Here is a 27,167-nt window from a genome sequence, read left to right as displayed (position 1 = left end):
TGGGGAAGCATACTGTGTGTCCTCTCCATCTGGGGCCCCTCACTTCTGACTTCCAGGCTGAAGCCTAGACTTCTGATTCATGAAATAGAGGCATATGGTGGAAGCTTACTTGCCTGGTGTGACTCTCATTTGAGCCATGTCTGAAAGCAGTGACCTCACCACTATTCTCCAAAGCACACCCATCACTCACTCATTCCAGCCCCTCAATGCTTTGTCTCAGGGACCCTCTCCCAGTCCAGGTCTGCCAGAAGGTCCTGACTCTGGTCAGACTCTGCCTTAGATGACAGCTGTCCGCCATGCCTGGTGTGAGCCTGGCTTAGAAACCCTTCCTCTGCACCTGCATTGCTCACCCACCTTCCCATAGGACAGTGTGTATGAAGTGCAGGCTCTTGAGGTGGCCTGTCTCCTTTGTTCCTGTGGTTCCAGATCTTGAATGGCCCCCTTATGACTGACCCTCTTCTTGAGAACTCCAAATCTTAAACTCCCCGATTCCCCATGTACAAACTCACTTGGGGGCAACAAAGGTCCACATAGATCCCTCTGGAAACTGTGAAATCGGGGATGGGTGAAGTGGAGTGGAAGAGGAAAGGGTATATGCACCTCTGCTTGCAGCCTGCCCTGCACAGGGTTCTCAGCACCCCATATGAATCTGGCCTGATTGTGCCTGCAGGCTGGAGCTCTTCCCTGACACCCTGGATTTAGCACCAGAACTGGGTGAGAGGTGCCCAAGGAAAGGAGATACCGGAAAGGAAAGTTTAACCACAAATAGAGGTGTGTTTCTTGTTGTTAGGAAACTGAGGGGTGAGTCAGCTGGGGTTTGATGAGCTGGGAATGTTGGGGGTGGGAGTAAAAATGAGGACTGCGTTATTTGAGGCTGGAATTTGGACACGTGTTTAGGAGGGCAGAAATGAGTGAAAACAGAAAAGGAAAGAATGCTTGAGGGACTGAGGGAGGGGAATCAAAAGCCGAAGCAATGTCTGGCCCAACAGTGGATGGGAGCCTGAGCCAGGTGCGGAGCCCACCTCCTCAGGGATACCGAGGGACAAGCCAAGCCCCTTGCCATCGTCTCCTGTAGTCAGATTTATGGACCAATGGTTAGAACCCTGTAGAATGGAGCTATTGCGAAGGAGTGAAACAGTGCCTTGGGTCTGAGAGGACGTCCTGGGGGAAGTATCGCCTGAACTGAGGTCGAGGCAAAGATCAGACTCGCTTTGGAAGTCTGGATCACAGAATCCCCGCAATGCAGAAACTTTGTCAATCACAGACCCCAGGGCCCAGAGTCTGCGGCCTCTTTAAGAAGGGGCGGGGCAGCAGCCCACGGAAGCGTCGGAGGAAGGGGTGGGGCCCGAGGGGAGCGGAAGCCGGAAGTGGAGGCCTGATCTGCGCGTGTTGGCTATGGCCGTCAGCGGGGCTGTGGACCCCGGGCCACCGGCGGCTGCTGCTGCTCCCTCGCCCGCCCCGGCCGGGGCTCCAGCCCCCGAGCACTTGTTCCGGCCTATCAGCGCCGAGGACGAAGAGCAGCAGCCCACCGAGATCGAGTCGCTGTGTATGAACTGTTACCGCAATGTAAGGCGAGGGCTCGGCGCGGGGCGGCGGGAGGTTGGGCTGAAGCGGGGAGGGGTTGGTGGGGTTGGCGCCCCGGCCAGGTGGGCCCAGCTGGGGACCCGGAGGCGAAGCACGCCCCGGAGTCGGTAGACGGGGAACTGGGGCTTCACTGGTTCTTCCTAGCTGCTTTTCTGCTTTCCCAGGGCACGACGCGCCTCCTGCTCACCAAGATCCCTTTCTTCAGAGAAATAATCGTGAGCTCTTTTTCCTGCGAGCACTGTGGCTGGAACAACACCGAGATCCAGTCGGCCGGCAGGATCCAGGATCAGGGAGTGCGCTACACTTTGACCGTCAGGGCCCAGGAGGTGAGAGGACCCCAGAACAGTCTGGTGTCCTGCAGAAGGCTCGGGGACTGGAGTCAGAGCTGTCCTGCGACCTTGAGTAAATCCTGCCGTGTGCCCAAGCCTCAGTTTCCTCCTTCCTAAAGTGAGGTTGGTGCTGTCAGATGCTCAGGTGAAATAAAAGCTTGTGAAAGTGCTTTGTAATTACATTTTGTCGGAGGGATTCAGATGAGTGGTACTTGTTCTCCATACTACCCAAACCATTTGGGCAGCTGGCTTCACGGTGTACTGTTCCGCAGGAGTAGTCTGGACCCCGGACTGGAGACAGGAAAAAACTGCTGGGCTGCGGTCTGTATTGCTGACCTTTCTGGACTGAAAGTTTTTCTCTCTGCCCAGGACATGAACAGAGAAGTTGTGAAAACGGACTCTGCCACCACAAGGATCCCGGAGCTGGATTTTGAAATTCCTGCCTTCAGTCAGAAGGGAGGTAGGTATAAGGTCAGGCTGTTTGGGCTGTTCATGCCCGGCTGCAGTCCTGCTTTTTAGCAAAGACGTGGGTCCCAGGTCTGGTGGCTGGTGTTTGGCCATGTTATCACTGAGACCTTCCTGGTTCAATATAAACAGGAAGCTTAGATAAAACAGCTTGAGAAACTAGATTGTGTTAGTAAGGCTGTAATGTGTTCATTAGAGAGTCTTAGCATCACTGTTATTAGAGATGAATGGAACCTTGTCTAGGCCTCCTCACTTTATAGTTGAAGTCAAAGCCCAGGGAGTTCCAAGTGAATTGCTCAGTCATACGGGCACTTGGTGGCATAGTCAAGACTCACGTGTCTTTTGTTCTTATTCACTAGCTCTGACCACTGTTGAAGGACTGATCAGCCGTGCTATCTCTGGCCTGGAGCAGGATCAGCCTGCCCGAAGGGTGAGCTGGGATTTTCTGATGGCAGCAGCTCAAGGCATAACGACCAGTCTATGTTTGAATAGAGTGTTCAGCTTCCTGTGTAGCTGAACCGTCTCGGACAATGTTGGAGAACGTCTGGAGGACACAGCAGGGATGCTGTCGCTGCCGGGGGATGTTGCCCATGTTCTGTCTCCCATCCTTTCCACTTCTCTTTCCCCAGTGTATGTTTAGACCTTCTCTCAGACAGGCAGTGTAACATTACCTCTGAATAGCCTTTCCTAATCCCCTGGGATTTATCTGTACTTCCTGAGTGTTCCATTGTACCATATGTTTACTATGACAGGAGTAACATAATCGCATATGTAGTCATCTGTCTTCCGAGCTGGCTGGGGAGTCCCATGAGAGGACTCTAGTGTGTTTACTGTTGTATCTCTAATCTGGCACGAGAGCCTGGCCCACATGGTTGGATGGTGAGAAAAATGAAGCTCATTTGGCACAACCCATAAACTTCAGACTTCCTTGCTGTATCTTACTGTGAAGTCTGAGTCTCTCTGTTCCTACTTACGTGAGGCAGGTGGTGACTTCCTGATGGAAGTGACATAGATGTGACAGGGAGTAGGGGCATAAAGTCTGTCATGAGGGCTGGGGAGCCCCATGACTATATCTTTACTATCTTTCCCTATCAGGCAAATGAAGAAGCTGTAGCTAAAAGAATTGATGAGTTCATTGTCAAACTGAAAGAGCTAAAGCAAGTGGCCTCTCCTTTCACTCTGGTGAGTATGGAGGAACTCTAGGTGCCAGATTTAGGGGAGGAGAGATCCTTAAGACTGTCTAGGTATTTTCCATTGGTGCCCAAGAGGTCTGGTGGTAGGCAGAGAATCATACGTGATTTCTTGTTGTAATTACTTCCTCTTCCCCCATCTGTCAGATCATTGATGATCCCTCAGGGAACAGCTTTGTGGAAAACCCCCATGCTCCCCAGAAAGATCATGCCCTCGTGGTCACACACTATAATCGGACTCCACAGCAGGAAGAAATGCTGGGGCTCCAGGTAAGTAGCTTGAAGAAGCCAGAAGAATGCTCTGGCATTATCTTGCTTTCTGGATCGCTTGGAATCAGTGGAATCTTACTTTGTCGTTGCTGCCCTGTGTATCCTACCTCCGGACGTTTATGCATCTTATCTGGCTCCTGTCAAGACTTTACAGTAAAAGTTGGCAGTGGCTGTGATCTTAAGTTCTGTTCTTCCCTGGATTGGGGCTTTGCTTCCTGCTGTCTCTGTTAAACCTATGAGGTCGCAGCTGACATAAGCAAACCAGAGTCTTCTCTCTCACTCCAAGGCAGGCTGGTGGGGAGGCCGAGGTATCTGTGCCAATGTGTGATTTGTATTTCTGCTCTGCTAGGCTGAGCCGCCACCAGAAGAGAAGCCAGAAGAGGAGGATCTCAGAAATGAAGTGAGTCCGTTGGCTGCTGTGGAGGAAGGAGCAGGGCTGTGGTTGGACACTGATGCCACTTGGTCTCCCTTCCTCACGACCAATGTGGACAGCCGCCAGCATGCCAACTGAAGTCTGGAGCCTGAGCAGGGCTCACGCTATGCCCCCATGTTGTGTTCCAGGTGCTGCAGTTCAACACAAACTGTCCAGAATGCAATGCTCCGGCTCAGACCAACATGAAGCTAGTTCGTATCTTTTGTCAGGCAGCTGGGTTGCTCTTCATCTGACTTGGGTACAAAGATTATGTGCAGGCTGGGAAGTACTTCCTTCAGGGAAAGCGCAGTGATGAGGAAGGTGTTGCCTTTGATGAAATAGTGTACCTTGGCTTTTGGGTTCAAAGAAGGAGTTAGGCTCTGGTTTCTAGAATCCTATGTTGCCATGGATTGCAACCTTGCCCTCTTCTGGAGGACTGAGTTAGGCTCTGCTTATGATTTCTTTCCTATATCCCTAGGACTGGCAACTGTGTTTTTAGGGTTTGGGTTTGTTCTTCTCCAGAAGGTAGTCTTGCTCTCCTGGAAGCAGATTTCCTTACCTCCATCTTCCAGAAATCCCGCACTTTAAGGAGGTTATCATCATGGCTACCAACTGTGAGAACTGCGGCCATCGGACTAATGAGGTGGGTAGGCTCCATTGTTTGGGAAGATGATTAAGGTGAGGGTAAACCCTGTTTAACTTTGATCCTTCCTAAAGCTGCTTTGGGATGAGGTGGGAGGAAGCTGGGTTTTTCTCTTGGATGTAGTGTAGGGTGAGGAGCCCTTAAAGGAACTGGGAATTAGTGAAGTAAAATTAGAGATACCATAACTCATTTAAGACATTAAAGATTGGTAATATGGAAGAGGTAGGTGTCCCCCCACCCCCCTTTTTGGAGAGACTCTGACTTAACCTCTCAGAGGACTGGAAGTGGGGGGAATGCAGATTTCGACTCTAGTAAAAAGCTTTCTGGATCTCTCTGAAAATAGAACGGAGGGGTTATAAATTACTTTTCCCCGAGCGTATCCGAGCATAAGCTCTTTAAATACTGAACCCAGAATATTACAAGGTGCATCCACATGTTGGGAGTATTTGAAAGTCCGTTTCAGCCTCAAGAGTCAGTTTTTTAAAAGAGGCAAATGCAGAGTTTGTTGGCAATTTGACAGGCTCTTGGCCAGCTCTTGGTGTTTCTGGTTTGGGTGACTGCTGCCACTGTTGGTTTAGAAGGCTCTGTCCTTGGTAGCTGGTAGGGGGCATGATTGGAGGTGTAAGCCAGTCCTCTGAGGGCTCCCTGACATGGGTGAGGATTTGAATCCTCTCTGCTGCCTGTTCCTGACTACTGTTGTCTGTGCAGGTGAAATCTGGAGGAGCGGTAGAGCCCTTGGGCACCAAGATCACCTTCCATATCACAGATCCCTTAGATCTGACCAGAGATGTGCTCAAGGTAACACCCTGCTTGGGAAACTGTCTGTCTTCCTCACAGGGGCTGTCTCTATCTAGAGGAAGTTGTCCTTTTTGAAATTCTGTCCTGGGGTTGTGGGGTACCTCCTTACTTCTCTGGGTTTCAGGATCCCTCAGCAGAATTAATCTGTGGTAGGAAGGACACATTTCGAAGGTGACCCATAAATACTCTGATGATTTGGCAGCTTTGTGCCTCCAGTGGCTGTAAGGACCCTTGTCTCGGGCCTCTAATGACAGGATACCTGCCAGCTTGGAGCTGTGACTCAGAATGTCCCTTTATTAGGTCGGTTCCATTTCTGCGGTAAACCTGGATAGGAATGAGTCTAGCTTTAGTTGGAGAGTCCGAGAAGACTGGGGCAGCTTTCCCCCCAAACAGTCGGTGGTGGTATTAAGTTGGCATGAAAACTCCGAGTAGCCTTCTTGAAGAGACTCCTGATCTAAAGCCCAGTTTGCTCTCTCATCTCCCAGTCTGAGACGTGTAGTGTGGAAATCCCAGAGCTGGAATTTGAACTGGGAATGGCCGTCCTCGGGGGCAAGTTCACCACATTGGAGGGGCTATTGAAAGACATCCAGGAGCTGGTGAGTCGCCAATTATAGTGCACGGTTGCTTCAGCAACGTGGCTGTGGGGAAGGGGCTAGAAAGCCTCACACATCCTAGTTTTTGCAGCTGTTAACTATAGGTCTCTTTGCCTTAAAGCTGATTTGAGAGACTTAAAGAGTATTTTGGATTGTGAAGATAGGTTTATGGGAATGAAAACTCCAAGTCCTCTCTCTGGGACAATATAGATACGTTGTGGTTTTGGTAAGTCACTTATTTCACTGTAAAATGAGGGGAGGAGGGTCCTTCCAGCACCTGAAGCTCCCCAGCTTCAGGTGTTGACTTAGCCCATATATTTATTTTCTTGAATCATTTCACTTTATTGATTCCCAGTTGTCAGGCATTTTGTCATTGTAAATTACACTTTACTTTGCATTTCTTCAAATGAGAATTAGAGGTCCCCTGGAAGGACATTTTTATAGTTTTTGTTTATATCTCCAGGTGTCATCTTGGCAGATTAATGTCTGTGCTCTTAGTAGTGGCTGCCTAGGTCAGAAAGGTGGAGTGGAGACCGAACCTCCCTGGCTGGGCACCCTCCGGGCCATTCCACACCAGCTTTATGGTCAAACCCAAGAAACAGCCAGTGTCCTGGCAATTCCGATGCTGTTTATTGCAGGTGACCAAGAACCCTTTCACACTGGGTGACAGTTCCAATCCTGGCCAGATGGAGAAACTGCAGGAGTTTAGCCGGAAGTTAGACCAGGTGAGATGACTCTGGCCCTTCAATAGTTGTGGTCCTGGGGTGCCCGTGAGCAAGAGGCCGCCTACCCCTACGCTGTCCTGTTGCCTTCTGAGCGTCTGACCAGTGTGTTGGGTATTCCCCATGTCTTCTTTCTTGGTTTTCTCCCTTATATTGTTAGAACCTTATCTTTAGTAGCTTCACTTGGGTTTTTCATTTCCACTGACTTGTTTTCCCAGAGCTTTTTTTTTTTTGGTCTTTGAATACTCTCCCTCATTCCTTTGCCTCAGCATCCTGTTGTTTTAAGGATGTGGTATTTTTTTCTTTCCTTTTAAGAATGTTAATGTTGGTTTTTCTTTTTTTGATGTTTTATTTTCCTTGCATAGTTTCCATTTCCTTTTAAGTTGCCTTTTTTTTTTTTTTTTGCTTGCTTGTTTTTATTTTTCCATTTAACTTTTTTTCAGACACAAAGAAGTTGGGGCTTTGCTTATGTGTCTGATAGTCATGGATTGTTGTTTTAAAAGTAGAGGACTGAAACACAGGAGTGGAGCTGAATCTTACTCATGTTGAGCTCCTTGTAGGGCGATTTAGCCTAGCCATTTTATGGCGGTAAGCCCAATGCCAGAGTCGTTAGGTTTTTCTTCTTGGGCTGCCCAGATTCCCATCAGCGGGTGTTCTGTTTCCTGACCTGAGAAGGAGGACTTGGCTGCCAGGGTTCTGAGAGCTGAGTGTGGGCAGAGAGCTGAGTGTGTATATCTGTTTACAATGACAACACGTTCACTTAACCGCCTATCCGTGCTGCCTTTCTCTCCACCTTCAGCTGGGCTGGTGTCCCCTAGACCTTAACCAGTGGTGGTGGCAGCTTCTCCACGGACTCCTGCAGATTTCTGCCGAGGTTGGGGAAGGGCAGTGGTTGGCCTGCGTGGAATGGGAGAGGAGGTGGGGATGTCAGAGTGCTGCTTCAGTAGGCTTCGTACAGTCCTTATTTTAGGTCTTCTCTACTTCACTTCATCAGGAGGTACCTCATGTCAGCAGTTTCTGAAACTTGGGCTTTCTGCCATGTAAACTGGGTTGGTTCTTTTCTGGCAGACACAGCCCCTTCCTACCAGGAGCTATGTAAAATTGATGTGCTATATTCTCCCTCCTTTAGATCCTTCAGGGTGACATGAAGGCCCACTTTATAATGAATGATCCAGCAGGAAACAGCTACTTTCAGGTACAGAATACCCTCCCTGATAGGGCATGGAGATACATTTTCTGACCTTCTTGGAATATGTATTATTTCTCCAGAAACTGGAGACTTGATTCTGAATGAACTGCTCTTTATCAAGAAACCTTAGAATTTGAAGAATAAGGAAATAGAGGGGGAGGTGGGAGGGATTGTAATTGTGTGTCGAGAGGGGGAAAAGATACTCCTAGACTCTTCCTCTCTCTAGTCCATATCTTGTCCCCAGTAGTGGAGTTGTCATTTAGAAAACCTATTTGTGGAGTGGAGGGAAATGGTGCTTTGTCCAGAAGCTGAAACAGGAAACTGGAGAGACTTTCAGATGACTGGGGAGATACTCTGGTGATTTATAATTATAACTTCGAATATTTTGAGCAGTTATTATTGGTTAGGCAAAACTGTTTGAGGTTTCTTTACAATTAAGACTATCATTAGAAGGTACAGATAGAAAGTTTTTTGGGCAGACTGTTTCCTAATTCTGCCTAGGGCAGGACGGTCCCTTTCCGGGGACTCTGTTGGGCTTCTCTTGCTGCTTGCTAGTTGAGCCTAACTATGGGGAATTGGAGGCCTTTAGAATAAAAAAAATTAAGGTTTTCGGAAAGTGGGTGTTGGAAGCCACCTGGTAGCAGTAGTGGGGGTACAGGTAGCTAGGTGGCACAGGCACTGACTATCTGTCCTTGGCCTTGCAGAATGTGTACGCACCTGAAGATGATCCTCACATGAAGGTGGAGCATTATGAGCGCACATTTGCCCAAAACGAGGATCTAGGGCTCAATGACATGAAGACAGAAGACTATGAGACAGGCCTGGCTCCACAGCGGTAGCAACGGGCAGTTCCTGAGCCAGCCTCCCGTGCTGCTCAGACCGAAGGGTTATTTATTGCTATCGGGAAAGGCTGGAGGGGGGTGTCCTTAGCCCCCATGTGGGGAGGACACCTGGTCTGAGAGATAAGGGCAGTTTTGTGAACAGTTTGTGATGGAAGTGCAAGCCTGTTGCTTTACTTGACTGTATCTTGGAGGTTCTGAATTGGCCTGGGAAGAAATCCTGAAATGAACCATGGGACACGTCATTATCCCTTTTTTTCCTACCAGCTCTTTACCCTCCCTCCACATAATGCTCTGTCTAGGGTTGGAACTCTGAAGATGGAAGACAGCTACATCTGGAGTTTGGGAGTTGGCTGGGGAATATAAAATACTGGCTTTACACAGGAAAAGAGTCTTCTGAGGGGGGAAAGTCCAGCACAGGGTAAAAAGCTCTCATTAAAGTGATGGCTTTCCAACAGGACTGGGCTCTGCATTCACTTGTCCTTATTTGATATCATGCTGGTAGAATTCAGCCTCCTGAATAAATTTTCCCCGGTGTAGTCCGTTTGGGGATTGGAGCTGGCATTTCATTCATTCCTTCAGTAGATACTTGTGTGCTCACTTTGTGCCAGGTACACTACAGAACTGAACAAAATAAAGCCCTGTGTTCATGGAATTTAAAGTGAACTTTGCAGGATAAATCCATAGTTCCTGCATTTGCTTTATTAGATGCAGCTGACAAACAGAGGGCAAAACTCAGATAGTGCCCCTGGGCATAAATGCATTTGATCCTGTTCAGCTGCCCTATGAGGCAAGCAGGGTTGGGATCTGAGTTTGGGTCTTGTCAGGCCAAGGCTGGGTGTTGATTAGAAAGAGGAGTGGTGGAACTCCAGCCAGATGGGCAGGAGATAGGCTGATGGGGCTGAGAGAGTACTAGTAACTTCATTGGAGCAGAAAGATGAAGTTTTCAAATGCCTGCTGATAGCAGGGTAGTAGAGGCAGGGCTTTGGAGTTGCTGGAGAGTCACCAAAGTGGCCTAGAAGCCAACACAGGGTTGTGTCTGGGGGACCTGTGGGGCCCTCCAGCTAGTGAAGCCCTGTTATCAGTTCACTGAGCCACAAGCTCTCAGAGACCCAACCCAGTCTGCTTTCCTTCTTGGGCCTGAGCTGGACCAGTCAGGATAACCCAGGGGTTAAAAGTTCATGGGTCAGGGCTGTGATGTCCACACCTGTTTCTAATATATATATATATACATATATATATATATATAGTTTTTGAGTACAGTCTAAATTCTGAGCATTTATAAAGTATAACAGCCTTCTTGACTAAAATGCTTTCAAACAGTGGCAACAATTTAACATGTTGAGATAAAGGACATACTCGATCTGATATTTTATTTGACAAACTTTGGATTTACTTCTTGCACCTCACTTTGCTGGCCTTTGCTTCCAGGGATCATGTTTTGGCTTTGTGAAGTTGGGCAACTTCCTTAACCTCTCCAAGCTTTGGTTTTCTCACCTGTAAAACACGATAATAAAACCGCTGGAGAACTTTAAGAGTTAAATGAGGTAATTCATGTAAATCTGCATGCTCACAAAAAGAAAAGTAGTGTCTCTGCCCTCTGCCTCCCACGCCCTCTCCAAAACTTGAGAATTTAGAATTCAACCTCTCTACCTTCCTGTTTTTTTGAACATATAGCCAGGTCCTTTTCACTGGAAAGGTCCTAGGCAAGAGGTAGCTGGGGGCTACTTATTCTGTCAAACGTGGGGAAGCTGACAGGTTAGAAACCGTATTTTTTCATAGTAATTACATTGGGTTTGGCATTCCTGATTTCCTCTCTTGAATGGTACTTAGCCTATTAGAGCAGTTTCTACCCCCCAACCAAAATACATACTAATACAAATAACTGGTATATATACGTGTGTCAGACACTGTTTTGAACACTTCACGCGGTACAAGTAATCTCATTCCTCGCAGCCACTGAATAGGTCACCATAATACTACCCAGTTTGTTAAATAACTTGTGCAAGGTCCTGCAGGTAGGAAGTTTTTGAGCCTGGGCTCCATTGCCACTCCACAGCCCACGTTCTTGACACTGTGGGCCTTCTGGAGCTGCATCATGTTGAAGGGGCAGATAGATGGACAAACAGAAAACGTGGTCGGGTCGGCCGACCGACGCGGAGTGGGCGCAGGACGTAGCGCGCATTTTTCTCGAGTCCGCCAGGGCGCTCACCTGTCACCCGGGTCAGTTCCCTTCACTTTTCGCCACTTCCGGTAGCGGCCCCGCCCCCTCGCGTCCTTCCGTGCGTTTCGCGTTCAAGAATTTTGTCCCCAGCGCCGAGCCGTCTCCCCGCCCTCGCCGCTGCCATGGCGGCAGCTCCGCCGCTCTCCAAGGCCGAGTATCTGAAGCGTTACTTGTCTGGGGCAGGTGCCGGCGTCGATGGGGGCCCTGATTCCGGTCGCAAGCGTCGCAGAAAGCGGCTGAAGCCTGGCGGGGCTGGCGGCAAGGGGTGAGTTGGTTCTGGCGGGGCCGGGCCTGTGGCGGCTGGCCGCCCCTCTTTCCCCCCAACGCGAACCTCGGCCGGCGCTTCCTCTCTGCGCGCAGCCCGCCAGGCTCCTCAGGGGACACCTCGGGAGCCAGGCTCAGGCGCCGCGCGCCCCTGGGCGGTATCTTCCCTTGCTGAAGACGGCTCTAACTTTCATTACTCTTTCCCCGCCTTTGGAGCGTTCCGTCCTCTCCCGATGAAAATGAATGTCGTGCCCTGACAATGATGGTGGAGCTCACCCAGAGCCTCCCTGTCTGGATATTTAGGGCCCAGGACCTGTCTGTGGGGTTCAGCAATCCCAGGGGCTGTGCTCCTGAGTCAGAGAACTGTGCTTACTTCCTGTTACTCTTGCTAGTGAAGCTGTTAACAACCACCACCAGCATTTGTAATTCTTGTTATGTACCAGATGCCATTCTAAGTATTTTAGACGTTTTAAGCTTCGGAATACTATCACGAAGTTGGTGGTGTTATTATCCCCATTTTTCAAATGAGAACTTTGTAGCTCAGTGTACTGGGTTGAAGGGTGTCCCCGCCCCCATTCATGTCCACCCAGAACCTCAGAACGTGACTTTCTTTGGAAATAGTGCCTTTGCAGATATAATTAGTTAAGATGCTGTCACGGTGGGTTAGGACGGGCGCTAAATCCAGTGTGACTGGTGTCCTTTTTTTTTTTTTTTTAAAGATTTTATTTATTTATTTGACAGACAGAGATCACAAGTAGGCAGAAAGGCAGGCAGAGAGAGAGGAGGAAGCAGGCTCCCCGCTGAGCAGAGAGCCCGATGTGGGACTCGATCCCAGGACCCTGAGATCATGACCTGAGCCGAAGGCAGCGGCTTAACCCACTGAGCCACCCAGGCGCCCCATTGGTGTTCTTTTAAGAAGAGGGAAATTTGAACACAGGCATGGGGGAGAACCGCTATGTGAAGATGGAGTCTGAGATTGGATTGGATTTCCCCTGCCACTAGCCAGAGTATGCCTGGGACTGCCAGAAGTTGGAAGAGTCAAGGAAATATCCTCCCCTAGAGCTTTGCCGGCGCGCATGCCCTTGCACACACCTTGATTTCAGACTTCAAGCCTCTAGAACTGTGAGAGAGTACATTTCTGTTGCTTTAAGCCCCCGAGGTTGTGATACTTCGTTAGGTAGCTCTAGGGAACTAATACTCCCGGTTCCAAAGAACGTAGCCATTCCCTTTCCTGGTTTGGTTCTTGCCTATTCTTGCTTTCTGTCTTCCTGCCCTTCTGACTTGTGTAAGTTCGTTGGAGACAGTGCCATGTAGTGAAAAGAGCTTGAGCTTTGGAGTAATGCTGGTCAGAGTTTGAGTCCCACCTGTGCCACTTTGTGGGCTGTGTGGCTTGGGCAGGATATTTCATCTCTTTAAGACTGTTGACACATCTTTAAAATGAGAGTAATAGTGATATCACTTTATGACTATGATTAGAGATGTATAAAGTGATCATGGCTTTTCAAATTGAATGTTCATGTCATGGCAGTCATTGTTAATTATTTGGACTCGTCTGTCTAACAAACATTTATTGAATACGTACTTCTATGCCAGTTATTTCAGGGTGTTGAGGATATCACTGTGGATGAGAAGGCACAGTTCCTATTCGGGTGCTTCTCTCCTTACCTCCCTCAACCCGTTATGCATCCATGGGATACTTTCATTGTATTATTCACAAAGAAAATAAATCATATTTATGATTTAAAGATCTAATTATACAACTATATGAGAAGCTCAAGGAAATTAAATGTAAGTTAGGACTCTTTAAGAATCTTAAGAGTTTCCCATTAAAGAAAAAAGAGTAGGTCAGGCAGAGGGAAGGAACTGAACATGTGAAAACTGATGTGGTAAGAAATTTGGCTCATTCCAGGCACCAAAGATGACCAGCTAGGTAGTAAACTATGGAGACAGTGGTACAAAGTGAAGTTGGCCATATAGGCAAAGACTGGACCTTGTAGAATCTTGTAGGATTTTGAACTTTATCCTAAAATCCATAGATAAGTGTTTGTAGGCAGTTTCCAAGAATGATTCTTCCTTTTTGATCTTTTTATTTTTCACATTTAGAATGAGGATTGTGGATGATGATGTGAGCTGGACATCTATTTCCACCACTAAACCGGAAAAGGATGATGATGATGATGATGGAGATTTGCCTGTGGTATGTATCTTTTGAGGCTGTGAGGACTTCTCAACCTTGATTCCAGTACAGGGTAGATTTATATATATATGTATATATGCTGAGGGCAGAAAAGAGATTGACACTTTTCAAAGAGTTGTTTTAAAGTAGTCTTCTTTGATGATGCCTGTAGACTGTTTTCTTGTTTATGGAGGGCCTCATTAGCCTAGAAATGGGAACTAATCACAGAGAGGCAGGACTTCTAATTGTAATGTTTAATAGTTAGCCATGGTTCGGTTTATTGAAATGTACCTTAAAAACAATGTTCAGGTTCAATTAAAGGAAATTTTTTATTTGTTCCTTTTGTTCATTGATTCAGCTGGTTTAAAATTGTATACTTTTGTTTAAGTACTGAAGATAGGTAGGTTAATAAAACCGAGTGTCTGGACTTTAAAGACCATACCCTAGATGGGAGACTGAATTTCAGATTTCAACAATGTGATAAATAGTGGAGAGACATTTCACATATGCACCGAGTACTGTTAGAGCACTGGGGGAGTAGCACATTTTTTAATTCCACTAAGAATTTTTTTTTTTTTTTTAAAGATTTTATTTATTTATTTGAGAGAGAGAGAGACAGTGAGAGAGAGCACGAGCAAGGAGAAGGTCAGAGAGCGAAGCAGACTCCCCATGGAGCTGGGAGCCTGATGCGGGACTCGATCCCGGGACTCCAGGATCACGCCCTGAGCCGAAGGCAGTCGTCCAACCAACTGAGCCACCCAGGCGTCCCATCCACTAAGAATTTTAAAAAAATATTTTATTTATTTGAGAGAGAAAACACACACACACACACACACACGCACATGCGTGCGCACACACACGTTGGAAGGAGTGCAGAGGGAGAGGGAAAACCAGACTCCCAGGTCAGCCAGGAGCCCTATGACCTGGGGCTCCATCCCAGGACCATTGCATCATGACGGGAGCCCACTGAGCCATCCAGGTGCCCCTCACTGGGAAATTCTAGGAAGGATGTAAATACCCTGAGTTTTGAAGAACCAGTAAGAACTAAGTGGGCAAAAGCATAGGCAAGTAATCTTGGATTGGTTCCATCATGGAAACCTTGCTGAGAAACACGGTGAAAAGGAGAGCCATTGATAGGCTGTATTGCACTAACAGGTTGTAAAAATGAATTCCAGATGAGTATATTCAGTGTTAATTCCCAGCATATTCTATAATACATCTTTTAAGAGAAGGTTCATATCAAATAGTGGGGCACCTGGCTGGCTAAGTTGGTGGAACGTGCTGCTCTTGACCTTGGAGTTGTGAATTTGAGTCCCACATTGGGTTTAAAGATTACTTTAAAAAAAGGGCAGGTGGGAGAGGGGTTGGTGCCTGGGTGGCTGAATCAGTTAAGTGTCTGCTTTTGGCTCAGGTCATGACTCCAAGGTCCTGGGATCTGAGCCCCACGTAGGACTCCCTGTCATGTAGGCTTCCTGCTGAGCAGGGCAGTCCACATCTCTCTCTACCTCTCCCTCTGCCCCTGCTCATGTGCTGTCTGTTGTGCTCACTGTCTCTCAAATAAATAAATAAAATCATTTAAAAAAAACAAAGGAAGAAGGGAAATAATGATCCTAAGGGGCCAATTAATTTGAGTCAGATCCAGTCAATTAATGTTTACAATATTTGTTTTTTTTAATGTTTATAAAAGCAATACATATTTATTTTAGAATATTTGGGAATTTTAAGGTTTAAAATTTTGAAAGAAATACAATAATCAGGGATGCCTGGGTGGCTCAGTTGGTTGGACGACGGCCTTCGGCTCAGGTCATGATCCCAGAGTCCTGGGATCGAGTCCCGCATCAGGCTCCCAGCTCCACGGGGAGTCTGCTTCTCCCTCTGACCTTCTCCTCGCTCATGCTCTCTCTCACTGTCTCTCTCTCAAATAAATAAATAAAATCTTAAAAAAAAAAAAAAAAAGAAATACAATAATCACTTATCTGTGACTGTCCAGAGGTAATAATTGCTAACATTTAGATGTGTATGTCTTTAATTTATAGATTATACAAGTTTGTATTTTATTTATTTTTAAAATATGATCGGGATCATACTGAACATATGGTTTTGGAACTTGCTCTTTCACTTAGTAGTATGTAGTGACTTCGTTAGTAAGATTTTAAAATATTCTTTGAGGACATGACTTTTAATGGTTGCAATGGTAGTTCATTATATGTATTAACTTAACCTGTCCTTTTACTGTATGTATGGGTGGTTTTCGGTTTTAAAATATAGTGCTTTGAAAAACATCTTATACAGAAAACATTGTGGAAATCTGTTTTTTTCTTTATTCCTATCAAATGGAATTAATAGGTTAGAAACTCTGGTCCTTTTGAGCTGTATTCCCATATTGCTTTCCAAAAGGTCGTACCAATTTTATACTCTCCCTAGAGTTGTTTGAGAATGCCATTTTCTCCATTTCTTCATGAACACTAGAGAATTGTTTACAACAACAAAAACAATAGGTTTGAACCTGTGTCGGTTTGGCAGGTGAACAGGGGTACCCAGTTTCTTTGAGAAATAGTGAATAATTTTTCCATATGTTTATCGAGCATTTGTATTTTATGAATTTGGGGGGATTTTTTTCATTGTTTAGAAAATTGGACTTTTTAATTTCTTCATTTATTTGTTATTTACATAAATAAGAATATATTACTTGTTTTACTGTCGTAAATGTATTTTATTATTTGTCTTTTCACTTATAAGGTTTTGACATTTAGAAATTTTAATTTTTATATAATCAAGTATATTAATTTTCCTTTATAATATTGTCTTTTGCTCTTATGATGCCTCAAAACACGAACAGGGGAGGCTTTAGCCTCATTGCTCTATACACTGGTTAAAACAGATCTTGATTATTGAATTCATTTTTGTCACTGCAAGACCATCATCACCACCACCAGCACTAATGGCAAAACAGTTAGGACAAGCACAATACCAGTGGCAGCACAGGAGTAATGGGTATAGTTTATTGAGCATTTACCATGTACCAAGCTGTTTAGCTTACATGAATTATCTCATTGCATCCTCATAGAACCTTGAGTCCTACTTTCACAAATGAGGAAATTGAGGTTTAGAGGAAATAATTTGCCAAAGGCTACACAAATATTAAGAGGCGGAGCTGGTGATTTAGATCTCAGTTTATCTTGCTTGAATTCAAGCTTGTGCGCTTTCCTACCTCAAAACTCGCTTACTTGAGGAATGATGGAAACAGAAAAATAGAGGTGAATTATGACCTGGGTTTGGATTTCAGTTCTGCCACTTGCTAGCTGTGACATTGAGAAATCTGCGTAACATCTCTGAGTCAAAGTTCTTTATCAGTGTGGAACCTTTCTTTGAGGGCTGTTTTGAGGATTGAGTGCGATAATAAAAGGGACGGACTAGATGAGTGATCATTTATCAAGGATACAAGAAGATTCCATATTTGTTTGGGAATTTGAATGATATGAAGTGTGTTTTTATCCCTTACAGATTCTGTGATTCTGTGTACTTCTTAGTACACAGAATCAGAATCAGAATCAGTACACAGAATCTTGGTTGGATCTAAGAAAACCTATGATTGTGATTACCTATAACAGGCTTCATAAGGAGCCTGAAGCCCTTGGTGAGTGATAGGCATCACAGGGAACTTGTCTGTATTTTTACTCTGAATGTAAAAGCAAAAAGGTAAAAGGAATTTAGCTTTTAGCTTATCCATAGCACTTGTGTACCTAGCAGGTTGATAAAGAAGGTTTGTAATGAAGAAATTCACCTTTGGAGGAAAATTGATCAGCCAGAGAAAGATCTATAATTAAACTATCCAGGGACAATCAGATAAACATCTCAAGGGGCAAACAGAATTGAGGACCACTACATGTGTTTGCATGTTTTTTCATGGCTATTATGGACTTGCATCTGCCATGTACATTAGGAATGGGAATGGTTGTAGCTTCGGGTTCTTGAAACAGCAGTACTCCTTGCCTGGATCCTTTGGATTTTCTCAACATAAGTGTCCTCACTCTGACAGGTGGCTGAGTTTGTGGACGAGCGGCCGGAAGAGGTAAAGCAGATGGAAGCCTTTCGTTCCAGTGCCAAATGGAAGCTTCTGGGAGGTTAGTTTCAACAATGGATAAATCTCCACTTCCCATATATAGGGGAAGCCTTTTTTTCTTCTCTGTACTTTTCTTTTAGAGAAACGCATAGTTTGTTTTAGTATGTCCTTGATCCTGAAAAATATAGTGTGAAAAGGAATTCAGAACTTCTTCACAGGTAGTAAGACATGGGAACTGAGGGACCAAGTATCCTGTTTTCTCTTTTATTTTGGCCATTAGGGTTACTGAAGTCAGGAAGTGACTTATTTGGGGACCTTGCAGTAACCACTCCCCTCAGGCCCAAATAGCAGGGCACTTAGTACATAGGCAGGACTTTGGAGGAGTAAATCTTTCTTTGTTCTTCCTTTAGATATTAGTATTTTGCTGTGCGTTATCCTCCACTTGCCCACTCTATACCCTCTTCCTAGGCTAATAATTTAACTCCCTATTTAAACATTTTTTGAGTTTTTGAGGATTGGATAAAAGGCATTTGTCATGTTTGAGCAAAGACTAGCCCTATTCTGATTTGTCTTGGTTTTCCCCCTGCCTAGCATGAAACGGGGATCTTGCTTCTGAATAGCCATTTAACTTCATTTTACTCTCGACACGTGTTCCTTTTTCATACATGAAGGGTAGAAGAATTAACTTCTAAACAGGATTTGTTCTTTCTCTGTTACACATTTTGCTTATGTTAATTATTGTACAGTTCTTTTTTTTTTTTTTTTGTTAAAGTGAGGCTGATTGGTTTTTTGTTTTGTTTTGTTTTAAAGATTTTATTTATTTATTTGACAGACGGAGATCACAAGTAGGCAGAGAGGCAGAGAGAGAGGGAGGAGGAAGCAGGCTCCCTGCTTATCAGAGAGCCCGATGTGGGGCTCGATCCCAGGATCCTGGGACCATGACCTGAGCCGAAGGCAGAGGCTTTAACCCACTGAGCCACCCAGCCGCCCCAATTATCCTACAGTTCTGATAAGGAAAAAAAATGCATAACCAAAGAGACAGTTGTTTGGTTAGTGATCACTATTGCTTAAGTTAACTTTCAGTACATTATAATGTTTTATGAATAAGAAGTTTATTATCAGTGTATATTCTTTCATCAAAATCTTGTTTACTCTTACTGTTTTCTGCCTTATCCTGTGTTGTGTTTCTAGTCTTTTCTATAGTCCTTTTTTCAGAGAGAATCTTCCAGTCTTTGTATTTATAGGTCTAGGAAGTGATACTGAACCGCCCCACCCCCAATAATTCTTTTTCTTCAGTCTCACTGTTCCATCCCTGTTTGTCACTGGAAATAGCCTCACTGGTCTCTGATCCTTACTTCCTTTTTATACATATCACGTAATTTATCGATGCCATGGATTAGATTTGGTGTTGGGTCTCCCTCAGATATCAGTACTCTTCTGTGAGTGGTGATTTCCAGTCAGATAGGGCTATTTGCCAAAGTAAAGGAGTTGACTTGGTTTAATTCATCCACTTAGCAGTTGTTCATTGGGCCCTACCCAGCGTTTATTTGTATTGGGGCCAGGGAGCTCAATGACAAGAAGTAGAAGGAGAGGAGGAATTGGATTTTGGCAATGTCCTGAGTTGCTGTAAACATTTCATTCCCTTATAACTTTGAAAACTGGAAGTTTCAAACTCTTTTGTGAACTACCTATTTTAAAAGTTTGTGGGGCGCCTTGGTGGCTCAATGGGTTAAGCCTCTGCCTCCGGCTCAGGTCATGATCTCAGGGTCCCAGCATCAAGCCCCGCATCGGGCTCTCTGCTCAGTGGGGAGCCTGCTTCCCCCGCTCTCTCTGCCTGCCTTTCTGCCTACTTGCCATCTCTCTCTCTCTCTGTCAAATAAATAAATAAAATCTTAAAAAAAAAAGAAAAAAGAGTTTGCACATGGACTCTGGAGTCGGATGGACCTGGACTGGATCCCCTACCACTCCACCACATCGTAACAGTATGACTTTGGGAGTATGACTTAATCTTTCTCAGGATTCACTTCTTCATCTATAAAATAAAGGATAATAGTATTTGTCTTTCAGGCTTGTTGTGAAAATTAAGTGAGGGAATCTGTATAAATCATTGGCTTGTAGTAGGTGATGAGGAAATGCTGATCCCTCTTTTTATCTGGTGATCTCCCCCCAGTAAGGAGCACAGGGATGTGGATTAAATAATTCACAGTATTTCATTTTGATGGGGCACAGTCTTAGTCAGTTTGTCCTTTGAAAGAAGAATGAATATGAACTGTATGTTATCTAGTCTGAATATCAGTAGGCGCCTCTGGGAGCTCTGCACAGACATGGTTTTAAGAATAGCATTGGATTGGGGCACTACGGTGGCTCAGTGGGTTAAGCCTCTGCCTTTGGCTCAGGTCATGATCCCGGGGTCCTGGGATCGAGCCCCGCATAGGGCTCTCTGCTCAGCAGGGAGCCCGTTTCCCCCTCTCTCTCTGCCTGCCTCTCTGCATACTTGTGATCTCTCTCTGTCAAATAAATAAATAAAAATCTTAGAAAAAAAAAAAAAGAATAGCATTGGATTAACAGCTAGAGGATCAGGGCGTTAGCCTATCTCCTTATCTTAGTGGTTGTGACTTTCCTTAAGAAATCCCTCATCTTCTTGGAGCCTCTGTTTTCATGTCTGTGAAACAGGGATACCTGCCCCGATGGCATAATGTAATACCATATTGTACCAGCCCAAGGTATAATATGAAAAACGCATTTAAATGGCTTGTTAGGCAAATACAAGATGTTATCTTTACGGTATTCGTGAGTGCTGGTTGACTGCCCCTAAGCAAAAGAGCAGGGCAGACCTGGGATTTCTGAGTTGTTTTGACATGTGTGCTGCCAGGGCATCTTTTGAAACTTTGAGTACGAGGGGTGAATAGAGCACCTGTGGGATGTAACTCTTTGCCCTTTGTGTTTAGGCCACAGCGAAGATCTGCCCTCACACAGACACTTCCGTCACGACACCCCGGATTCATCTCCCCCCAGGAGGGTCCGTCACGACACCCCAGATTCATCTCCCCCCAGGAGGGTCCGTCACGACACCCCGGATTCATCGCCCCCCAGGAGAGTCCGTCACGACACCCCAGATTCCTCTCCCCCCAGGAGAGTCCGTCACGATACCCCAGATTCGTCTGCCCCCAGGAGGGTCCGTCACGACACCCCGGATTCATCCCCCCCGAGGAGAGTCCGTCACGACACCCCAGATTCGTCTCCCCCCAGGAGGGTCCGTCACGACACCCCGGATTCATCCCCCCCGAGGAGAGTCCGTCACGACACCCCAGATTCGTCTCCCCCCAGGAGGGTCCGTCACGACACCCCGGATTCATCCCCCCCAAGGAGGGTCCGTCATGACACCCCAGATTCCTCTCCCCCCAGGAGGGTCCGTCACGACACCCCAGACCCATCTCCTCCCAGGAGGGCCCATCATGCTTCTCTGGATCCTTCTCCCCTCAGGAAGCATCATCGTCACTCTTCAGGTGTGTCTCCTAGGAAAGCCCGTCACGACACACCAGATCCATCTCTTCCTAGGAAGGCCCATCACAGTTCCTCAGATAGCTCTTTTCCCAGGAGGGGCCGAAATAGCTCCCCTGACACATCTCAACCGAGAAGGACTCTTGACTCCTTGGACACATCGCAGCTCAGGAGGACCCACCATGACTCCCCTGATTTGGCTGCTAATGCAAGAACCAAAAGCAGTAAAGCCCCGGAAAGAGCCTCCAGCAAAACTTCTCCACATTGGAAGGGGCCGGGACCATCTCATGCATCACTCCCAAAGAAAAGCAAGAATGAGTATAACTCCAACATCTCTCCTCCCAGAAAAAAGCAAGCAAAATCTCATAAGCATGATTCTAAAGGTGAGCATTTGATTGCCCATAAGAGGGAATTATCCCCTGGGTGCTTTCTTTTTGGACCTCTTACTTGTGGTCTTTAGAAACGAGAATGGTATTTTTTGGAGTTTTAAAAACTGCAGGGAAGTGGGGAGAGGTTGGGCTGAGGAGAGTTAAAATTTACAGTGGCAAGGAGGACGTTTTTATATATCTTTTTGTTTGTCTCCCCACCCCATAAGAAGATGCTACATGTCTGATGTAGAAATTTCAGAGTGTACAGAGATGCGTAAAGAAGTAGAAGGAAAGTTATACAAAATTCTGTCATATAGAGCCATTCACTCTTTGTGTTGTGGCCAATGGTCTATTTCATATGCACTTATTATGTAGTTAAGCCCTTTCCGTGTAGTATACACGTGTAGTATGTATAATCTTGCCTGGTTTTTTCACTTAACGTTGTCTTCCCTGTGTCATAAAAAATATCACTTTGTCGTATGATCTTTATTGGTGTTTTGTTACATAAATGTGCTTACCCATTTCCTTAATGCTGCATATTTTAGGTTATTTCTAAATTTTTGCTTTTATAATTTTAAAATGAACCTTGTACATAAATCACTTCCCCATTCTGGATTATTTCCTTATCTACTTTTAGTTGGATTTCCTGGAAATGTAAGTACTTCTAGATAAGTTTCCTACAAAACTAAAGAGAAATTGACTTACTGAGTAAGAGGGATATATATTTTTAAGACTTTTTTTTTTTTTTTAAGACCATTGCAGATTACCTGTTTTAGACTTGATTTATGATGTTTCTGTCTACAACTCAGGCCTGTGTAGTGAGATTCATTTACTCAGTCTTTGTCCCTAGGTCGGTCTTGTTTTCTTTTCTTTCTTTTTTTTTTGAGGATTTTATTTGAGAGAGAGAGAGAGAGAGCGGGCGCACGCGCCTGCCCCAGCATGAGCGCGGGGGTGGGGGGGTAGGGGCAGAGGGAGAGGAAGTAAGAGACTTCTCCTGACTCTCCCCTTGCAGGGAGCCTTGCTGAGCCGAAGGCAGATGGTTAACCAACTGAGCCACCCAGGTATATTCTAGGTAGTTTTTTTTTTTTTTTTTTTTAAAGATTTTATTTATTTGACAGAGTGAGATCGCAAGTAGCCAGAGAGGCAGGCAGAGAGAGGGAGAAGCAGGTTCCCTGCTGAGCAGAGAGCCTGATGTGGGGCCTGATCCCAGGACCCTGAGATCATGTCCTAGGCTGAAGGCAGAGGCTTAACCCTCTGAGCCACCCAGGCACCCCTCTAGGTAGTTTTTTAACTTTTGCCACATCACTGAAATCTGAGTGCAAGTTGTTTTACCCATTCTGTGTTCAGATAAATATGACATAGGTGAGTATATTGAGGTTTTACATGCTAGTCACAGTCACTAGTAGCTTGGGAATAGATCCCCACATCCTACTTGTTGGTTTTGAAAGTTGTCCCTGACTCTGCTCTTCTCCTGTGTCATCTGCACTTGTGTTTAGGTGAGTGATAGCTCTTTAGAGGAGGACTGAATGAATATTGAATATTAGCTTGGTAAGTTCTGTTTTTAAGATTCTGCCAAGGGGATTAAAGACTTCATTTTTAAATTTCTAGACTCTTCCCCCAGCCATAGGAAGTTTCACACAAGCTCTTCACCTAGGAGACATCTGAGTCACACGTTGGATTCTTCCTCCTATGCAAGTGACAGTCGGAAAGCCTCAGATTCAGATCTTTCTCCTCCTCGACATAAGCAAAGTTCAGGGCACAGGGATTCTGACTCAGATCTGTCACCTCCACGGAATAGACCTACACATCGGAGCTCTGATTCTGACCTGTCTCCACCAAGGAGGAAACAGAGGGTCCAATCTTCTGATTCTGATCTGTCTCCACCTCGAAGGAGTCAACCTCTAGAAAAGAAGGTAGGAATTTTCAGGAGCCATATCCTTTCCTTAGAGTGACTTCATTTCCTAGCTATGTACACATCTCAGATATACAAATCAGAGAGGGAGGAGGTAACTCCTAATGGCATAGTAAATCTAGTGCAGAGTTACCTCAAGAGCTCTTTGCTTCTCTCTGAGGCAAGGACTGCCTATAACCTAGCCCAGATGAACTTGCAGACACCAGGTTTCCCAAGTGCCCTCTGCCTTTCTAGCCTCTTAATTCCACAAATCTCATTTTTTAATAGGTCGGGAAAAACTTCCGTGAACTGAGAACTGTAGTTTACCGAGTAGAGTTCAGAGTACAAACCTTGTGTTAATTGGGCCATACATTTGAGTCCTACTTCTTCAACTGCTGTTTGTGATATTGGACTAAGCTATGGAATATCTCTAGCCCCCAGCTTCTTCATCTGTAAAACATGGATAATAGTAGTATGTACTTCATGAGGTTACTGTGAGAGTCAAATGAGTCAGGGTAAATACAACTTAGCCCAGTGCCCAGGCAACGTGAGACTTTAGCCTAAGCAATTTTTATTATAAATTGGACTGCAGGTCTCTGTATCCAGAGCTTAAAGAGAGGCATTTAAAATATAAAACAACTTTTAGAAATCATGCCACCTGGGAAGTCAGTGTTTTGTCATTTTAAATCTGTGATAAAGCATGACTTGCCCAGAGCATCCACAGGAACTCTGAGCAATTGTTTTGTGAAGCACACTGGTGCTTGGGACAGAATCTTACTCCAGTGAGCCAGTTAAGAAACAGGCATAGAGCCTGCAGTGTGCACATTTCCCTCCAACCCAGACTTCCCAGGTAGGTCTCCTCTGTCACCCACATGGTCCTTGTTGTCTGTCCCAGACTCAGGAATTGGGGTTCTTCTCTTTTGGGGAAAAGAGGTTTGTGTGGCAACCGGACCCTTTGACATTTTATGTGTCGTTTACTTCATGGACAATTTCATAGTAATCAAATTGAGTACATAGCACAGGATATACTCTGTACTCCATTTGTGGGTCGATTGTTTACCTTGATATGAAATGGAGTTTAATAAAAAAGGTTTGATCTGGTCATAACTTGTCATGATCCTAAAATTTATCCACAATTGAAGGACCTTGGATTTGCTTGAGTTTGTAGTTGAAATGAAGTATTTTATCAGTGTGGGTCTCTACTGGAGGGCTTAGAGCTTGATACAGGTTTCTGATCAGGTGACCTGAGAGTGTGGCTTCACGTGTGCAGTCTATATACTGGAAAGTCAGAAATATATGCTGTACCTTTTCGTTACTATTCTCTTGGTTTGTGTTTCTGTTTATTCTTAAAACTTGATAGTACTATTAATTTGCCATCAAATTCAATTTTATTTCTTGTTTATTTTGTGAATCTTGTGATCAGTAATGAGAATACAAGGCTAGAGTTTTTGGTTTGGTTATTGCTAATCGTCAGGCAAAAATGCATCTGTGTGTACCCTGGAGTGTGCTGCTACATTGTTTCATTAATGTTGGGTGCTCCGTTTTCCATTGCATAGGCTTCATACATGTATTCTGGGTCTAAAACTGGGTTGGTGTCTGCTGACGTGCACCGAGAGGAGCAGGAGCTCAAGAAACGGGAAACCCTGGTGTTTGAAGGTAAAAATGTGAAAGTGCAGAGACCAATCAAGGCGCATGTAGATTTTATTATTATTATTTTTAAAGATTTTATTTATTTATTTGACAGAGAGAGACACAGTGAGCGAGGGAACACAAGCCAGGGGGTAGTGCGAGAGGGAGAAGCAGGCCTCCAGCTGAGTAGGGAACCCAATGCGGGGCTCAAACCCAGGACCCTGGGATTATGACCCAAGCCAAAAGCAGATGCTTAACAACTGAGCCACCCAGGTGCCTCTTATTATATTTTTTAATATAGTTTATTGTACCTGATATTTTTAACTTTTAATTGATACTAAATTTCAGCTCTGGTTTTTTGCATTATTCTAACTTCTTAGTGGGCACGAGGGGTTCTTTTCCTTCTTGAAAAAGGTTAGATATTGGTAGGAACTATTTGTAGTCTGGCTGCAAAAGTTTTTATCTGGCATCAGAATCCCAAGTGGTTGATTTCAACTGTTAGAATTATTTCTGATTTTGATACCTGGCATTTATCTTTAAAAGCAGAATTTTCCTTTGCAGCTGAATCCCAGTATGCTGAAACTGTATTTCGAGATAAATCTGGCCGTAAGAGGAATTTGAAACTGGAACGTTTAGAGCAAAGGAGAAAAGCAGAGAAGGACTCGGAGAGGGACGAGCTGTACGCTCAGTGGGGAAAAGGGTAAGAGAACGACTGAAAGGAGGAACAAGACTGCGCTTGGACTGGAGAAGCTCATTCTCTACTTTTTTGATTAGCTAGTTCATTGCTGTGCCTTCAGAGCTCTTTCAGGAATGGAAAATTCAGTGTGTTCAGTCTCCTTCCTAAGAAACTGATTGATTCCACGCTTTCAGTTGGTGTTCTAGGAATTTTACTCTTTAAAATATTTGGCCTATGCTGCTAGAAAAAGGAGATTCTCCAAATGTAGTCGTATGGTCTATCTCAGTGTAAGAGGGGAAATGTTACACAGGGTAGCAGACACTCTTGGTTGTTTTCGCCCAGGCTAGCCCAGAGCCGGCAGCAGCAACAAAACGTGGAGGACGCAGTGAAGGAAATGCAGAAGCCTCTCGCCCGCTATATTGATGATGAAGATCTGGACCGGATGCTGAGAGAACAGGAGAGAGAGGGGGACCCCATGGCTAGCTTTATCAAGAAGAGTAAAGCCAAGGAGAATAAGAATAAGAAAGGTGAGCCTTCCAGGACTCACCAGAGATGGAGGTGACTTGTGGAAGGAGAGAGGGTCTTTGGCTGGCCACATGTGTGGGCTTTCCCGTACGGTTCTAGGTTCCTTGTGTTTGGGAGTTTGGGCTCAGCTCAGTAGAGATTTCTGTATAACATTTTTTGTTACCTCTGCCACCCAGCTCTGAAGTGAGTTACATAGATAACTAACTTCTTTTCTCTTTCTCTTCTCTCACTAGTGAGACCTCGATACAGTGGTCCTGCACCACCTCCCAATAGATTCAATATCTGGCCTGGATATCGCTGGGATGGAGTGGATAGGTAAGCCTGAATGTTTCCCACGTTTTTGTTTTCTCTTTCATCTGGCCCTTACTCTCCCTCACTCTCTGTTCTAAGCACAAAGTTAATGGCATGCAATTTGCTTGCTTTTGTTTCTAAGGTCTCCACATGCCATTTCTCGTGCTTAGAATACTCCTCCTCCTCCTTTTTTTTTTTTCCTTCTCAAAGCTTTTTAAAGCTCTGGACCAATAACTCTGGTGCTGCTGGTAGGATACCTTTTTTTTTTTTTTAAAGATTTTATTTATTTGAGAGAGAGACAGTGAGAGAGAGCATGAGAGGTGTGAAGGTCAGAGGGAGAAGCAGACTCCCCATGGAGCTGGGAGCCTGAGGCGGGACTTGATGCCGGGACTCCGGGACTGTGACCTGAGCTGAAGACAGTTGCTTAACCACCTGAGCCACTCAAGCGCGTTTGACATTGGTCACTTCGAGTGATATTTTCTAAGGTTTAGAGGAGATGAGTGATGGGTGGGAGTCTGGAGTCTT

The 27,167-nt window shown here is 45.2% G+C and overlaps 2 protein-coding genes across 4 annotated transcripts in view; both read left to right on the top strand.

Moving 5' to 3' along the window:
* The first annotated feature begins 1,362 nt into the window (after positions 1 to 1,362).
* On the top strand, positions 1,363 to 9,494 carry ZPR1 (ZPR1 zinc finger). The gene is made up of 14 exons (XM_044257896.1): positions 1,363 to 1,566; positions 1,749 to 1,910; positions 2,283 to 2,373; positions 2,738 to 2,808; positions 3,474 to 3,560; positions 3,716 to 3,838; positions 4,188 to 4,238; positions 4,400 to 4,466; positions 4,823 to 4,893; positions 5,602 to 5,691; positions 6,177 to 6,287; positions 6,923 to 7,009; positions 8,136 to 8,201; positions 8,900 to 9,494. Exons 1-14 carry the CDS (start codon positions 1,396 to 1,398, stop codon positions 9,032 to 9,034), a joined length of 1,383 nt encoding a protein of 460 aa, XP_044113831.1. The 5' UTR covers positions 1,363 to 1,395; the 3' UTR covers positions 9,035 to 9,494.
* Positions 9,495 to 9,590: 96 nt separating this feature from the next.
* BUD13 (BUD13 homolog) overlaps positions 9,591 to 27,167 on the top strand; it is a 29,287-nt gene continuing 11,710 nt past the window's right edge. The window contains exons 1-10 of one of the 3 annotated variants that reach the window (XM_044257895.1): positions 9,591 to 10,581; positions 11,442 to 11,523; positions 13,626 to 13,719; positions 17,738 to 17,822; positions 20,710 to 21,645; positions 23,239 to 23,543; positions 25,078 to 25,177; positions 25,712 to 25,850; positions 26,169 to 26,353; positions 26,585 to 26,666. In XM_044257895.1, the coding sequence (XP_044113830.1) occupies positions 13,627 to 13,719; positions 17,738 to 17,822; positions 20,710 to 21,645; positions 23,239 to 23,543; positions 25,078 to 25,177; positions 25,712 to 25,850; positions 26,169 to 26,353; positions 26,585 to 26,666 (1,925 nt within the window). In that variant the 5' untranslated portion in view covers positions 9,591 to 10,581; positions 11,442 to 11,523; position 13,626. Of the gene's footprint in view, positions 10,582 to 11,348; positions 11,524 to 13,625; positions 13,720 to 17,737; positions 17,823 to 20,709; positions 21,646 to 23,238; positions 23,544 to 25,077; positions 25,178 to 25,711; positions 25,851 to 26,168; positions 26,354 to 26,584; positions 26,667 to 27,167 lie in introns of those variants that run through there. The other 2 variants (XM_044257894.1, XM_044257893.1) reach the window with 2 other exon arrangements.

The sequence above is a fragment of the Neovison vison genome, chromosome 7, assembly GCF_020171115.1.
Source record: "Neovison vison isolate M4711 chromosome 7, ASM_NN_V1, whole genome shotgun sequence".
Taxonomy (NCBI): domain Eukaryota; kingdom Metazoa; phylum Chordata; class Mammalia; order Carnivora; family Mustelidae; genus Neogale; species Neogale vison.
This window is presented reverse-complemented; position numbering and strand designations above follow the sequence as displayed.

What these genes read in the sequence shown, in the direction of transcription:
- ZPR1 (XM_044257896.1), top strand. Translation starts at nt 1,396, where the DNA reads ATGGCCGTCAGCGGGGCTGTGGACCCCGGGCCACCGGCGGCTGCTGCT. An exon ending in TGGCCTCTCCTTTCACTCTG is followed by an intron (nt 3,561 to 3,715) that starts GTGAGTATGGAG and finishes CCCATCTGTCAG; the next exon opens with ATCATTGATGATCCCTCAGG. An exon ending in GACCAACATGAAGCTAGTTC is followed by an intron (nt 4,467 to 4,822) that starts GTATCTTTTGTC and finishes TCCATCTTCCAG; the next exon opens with AAATCCCGCACTTTAAGGAG.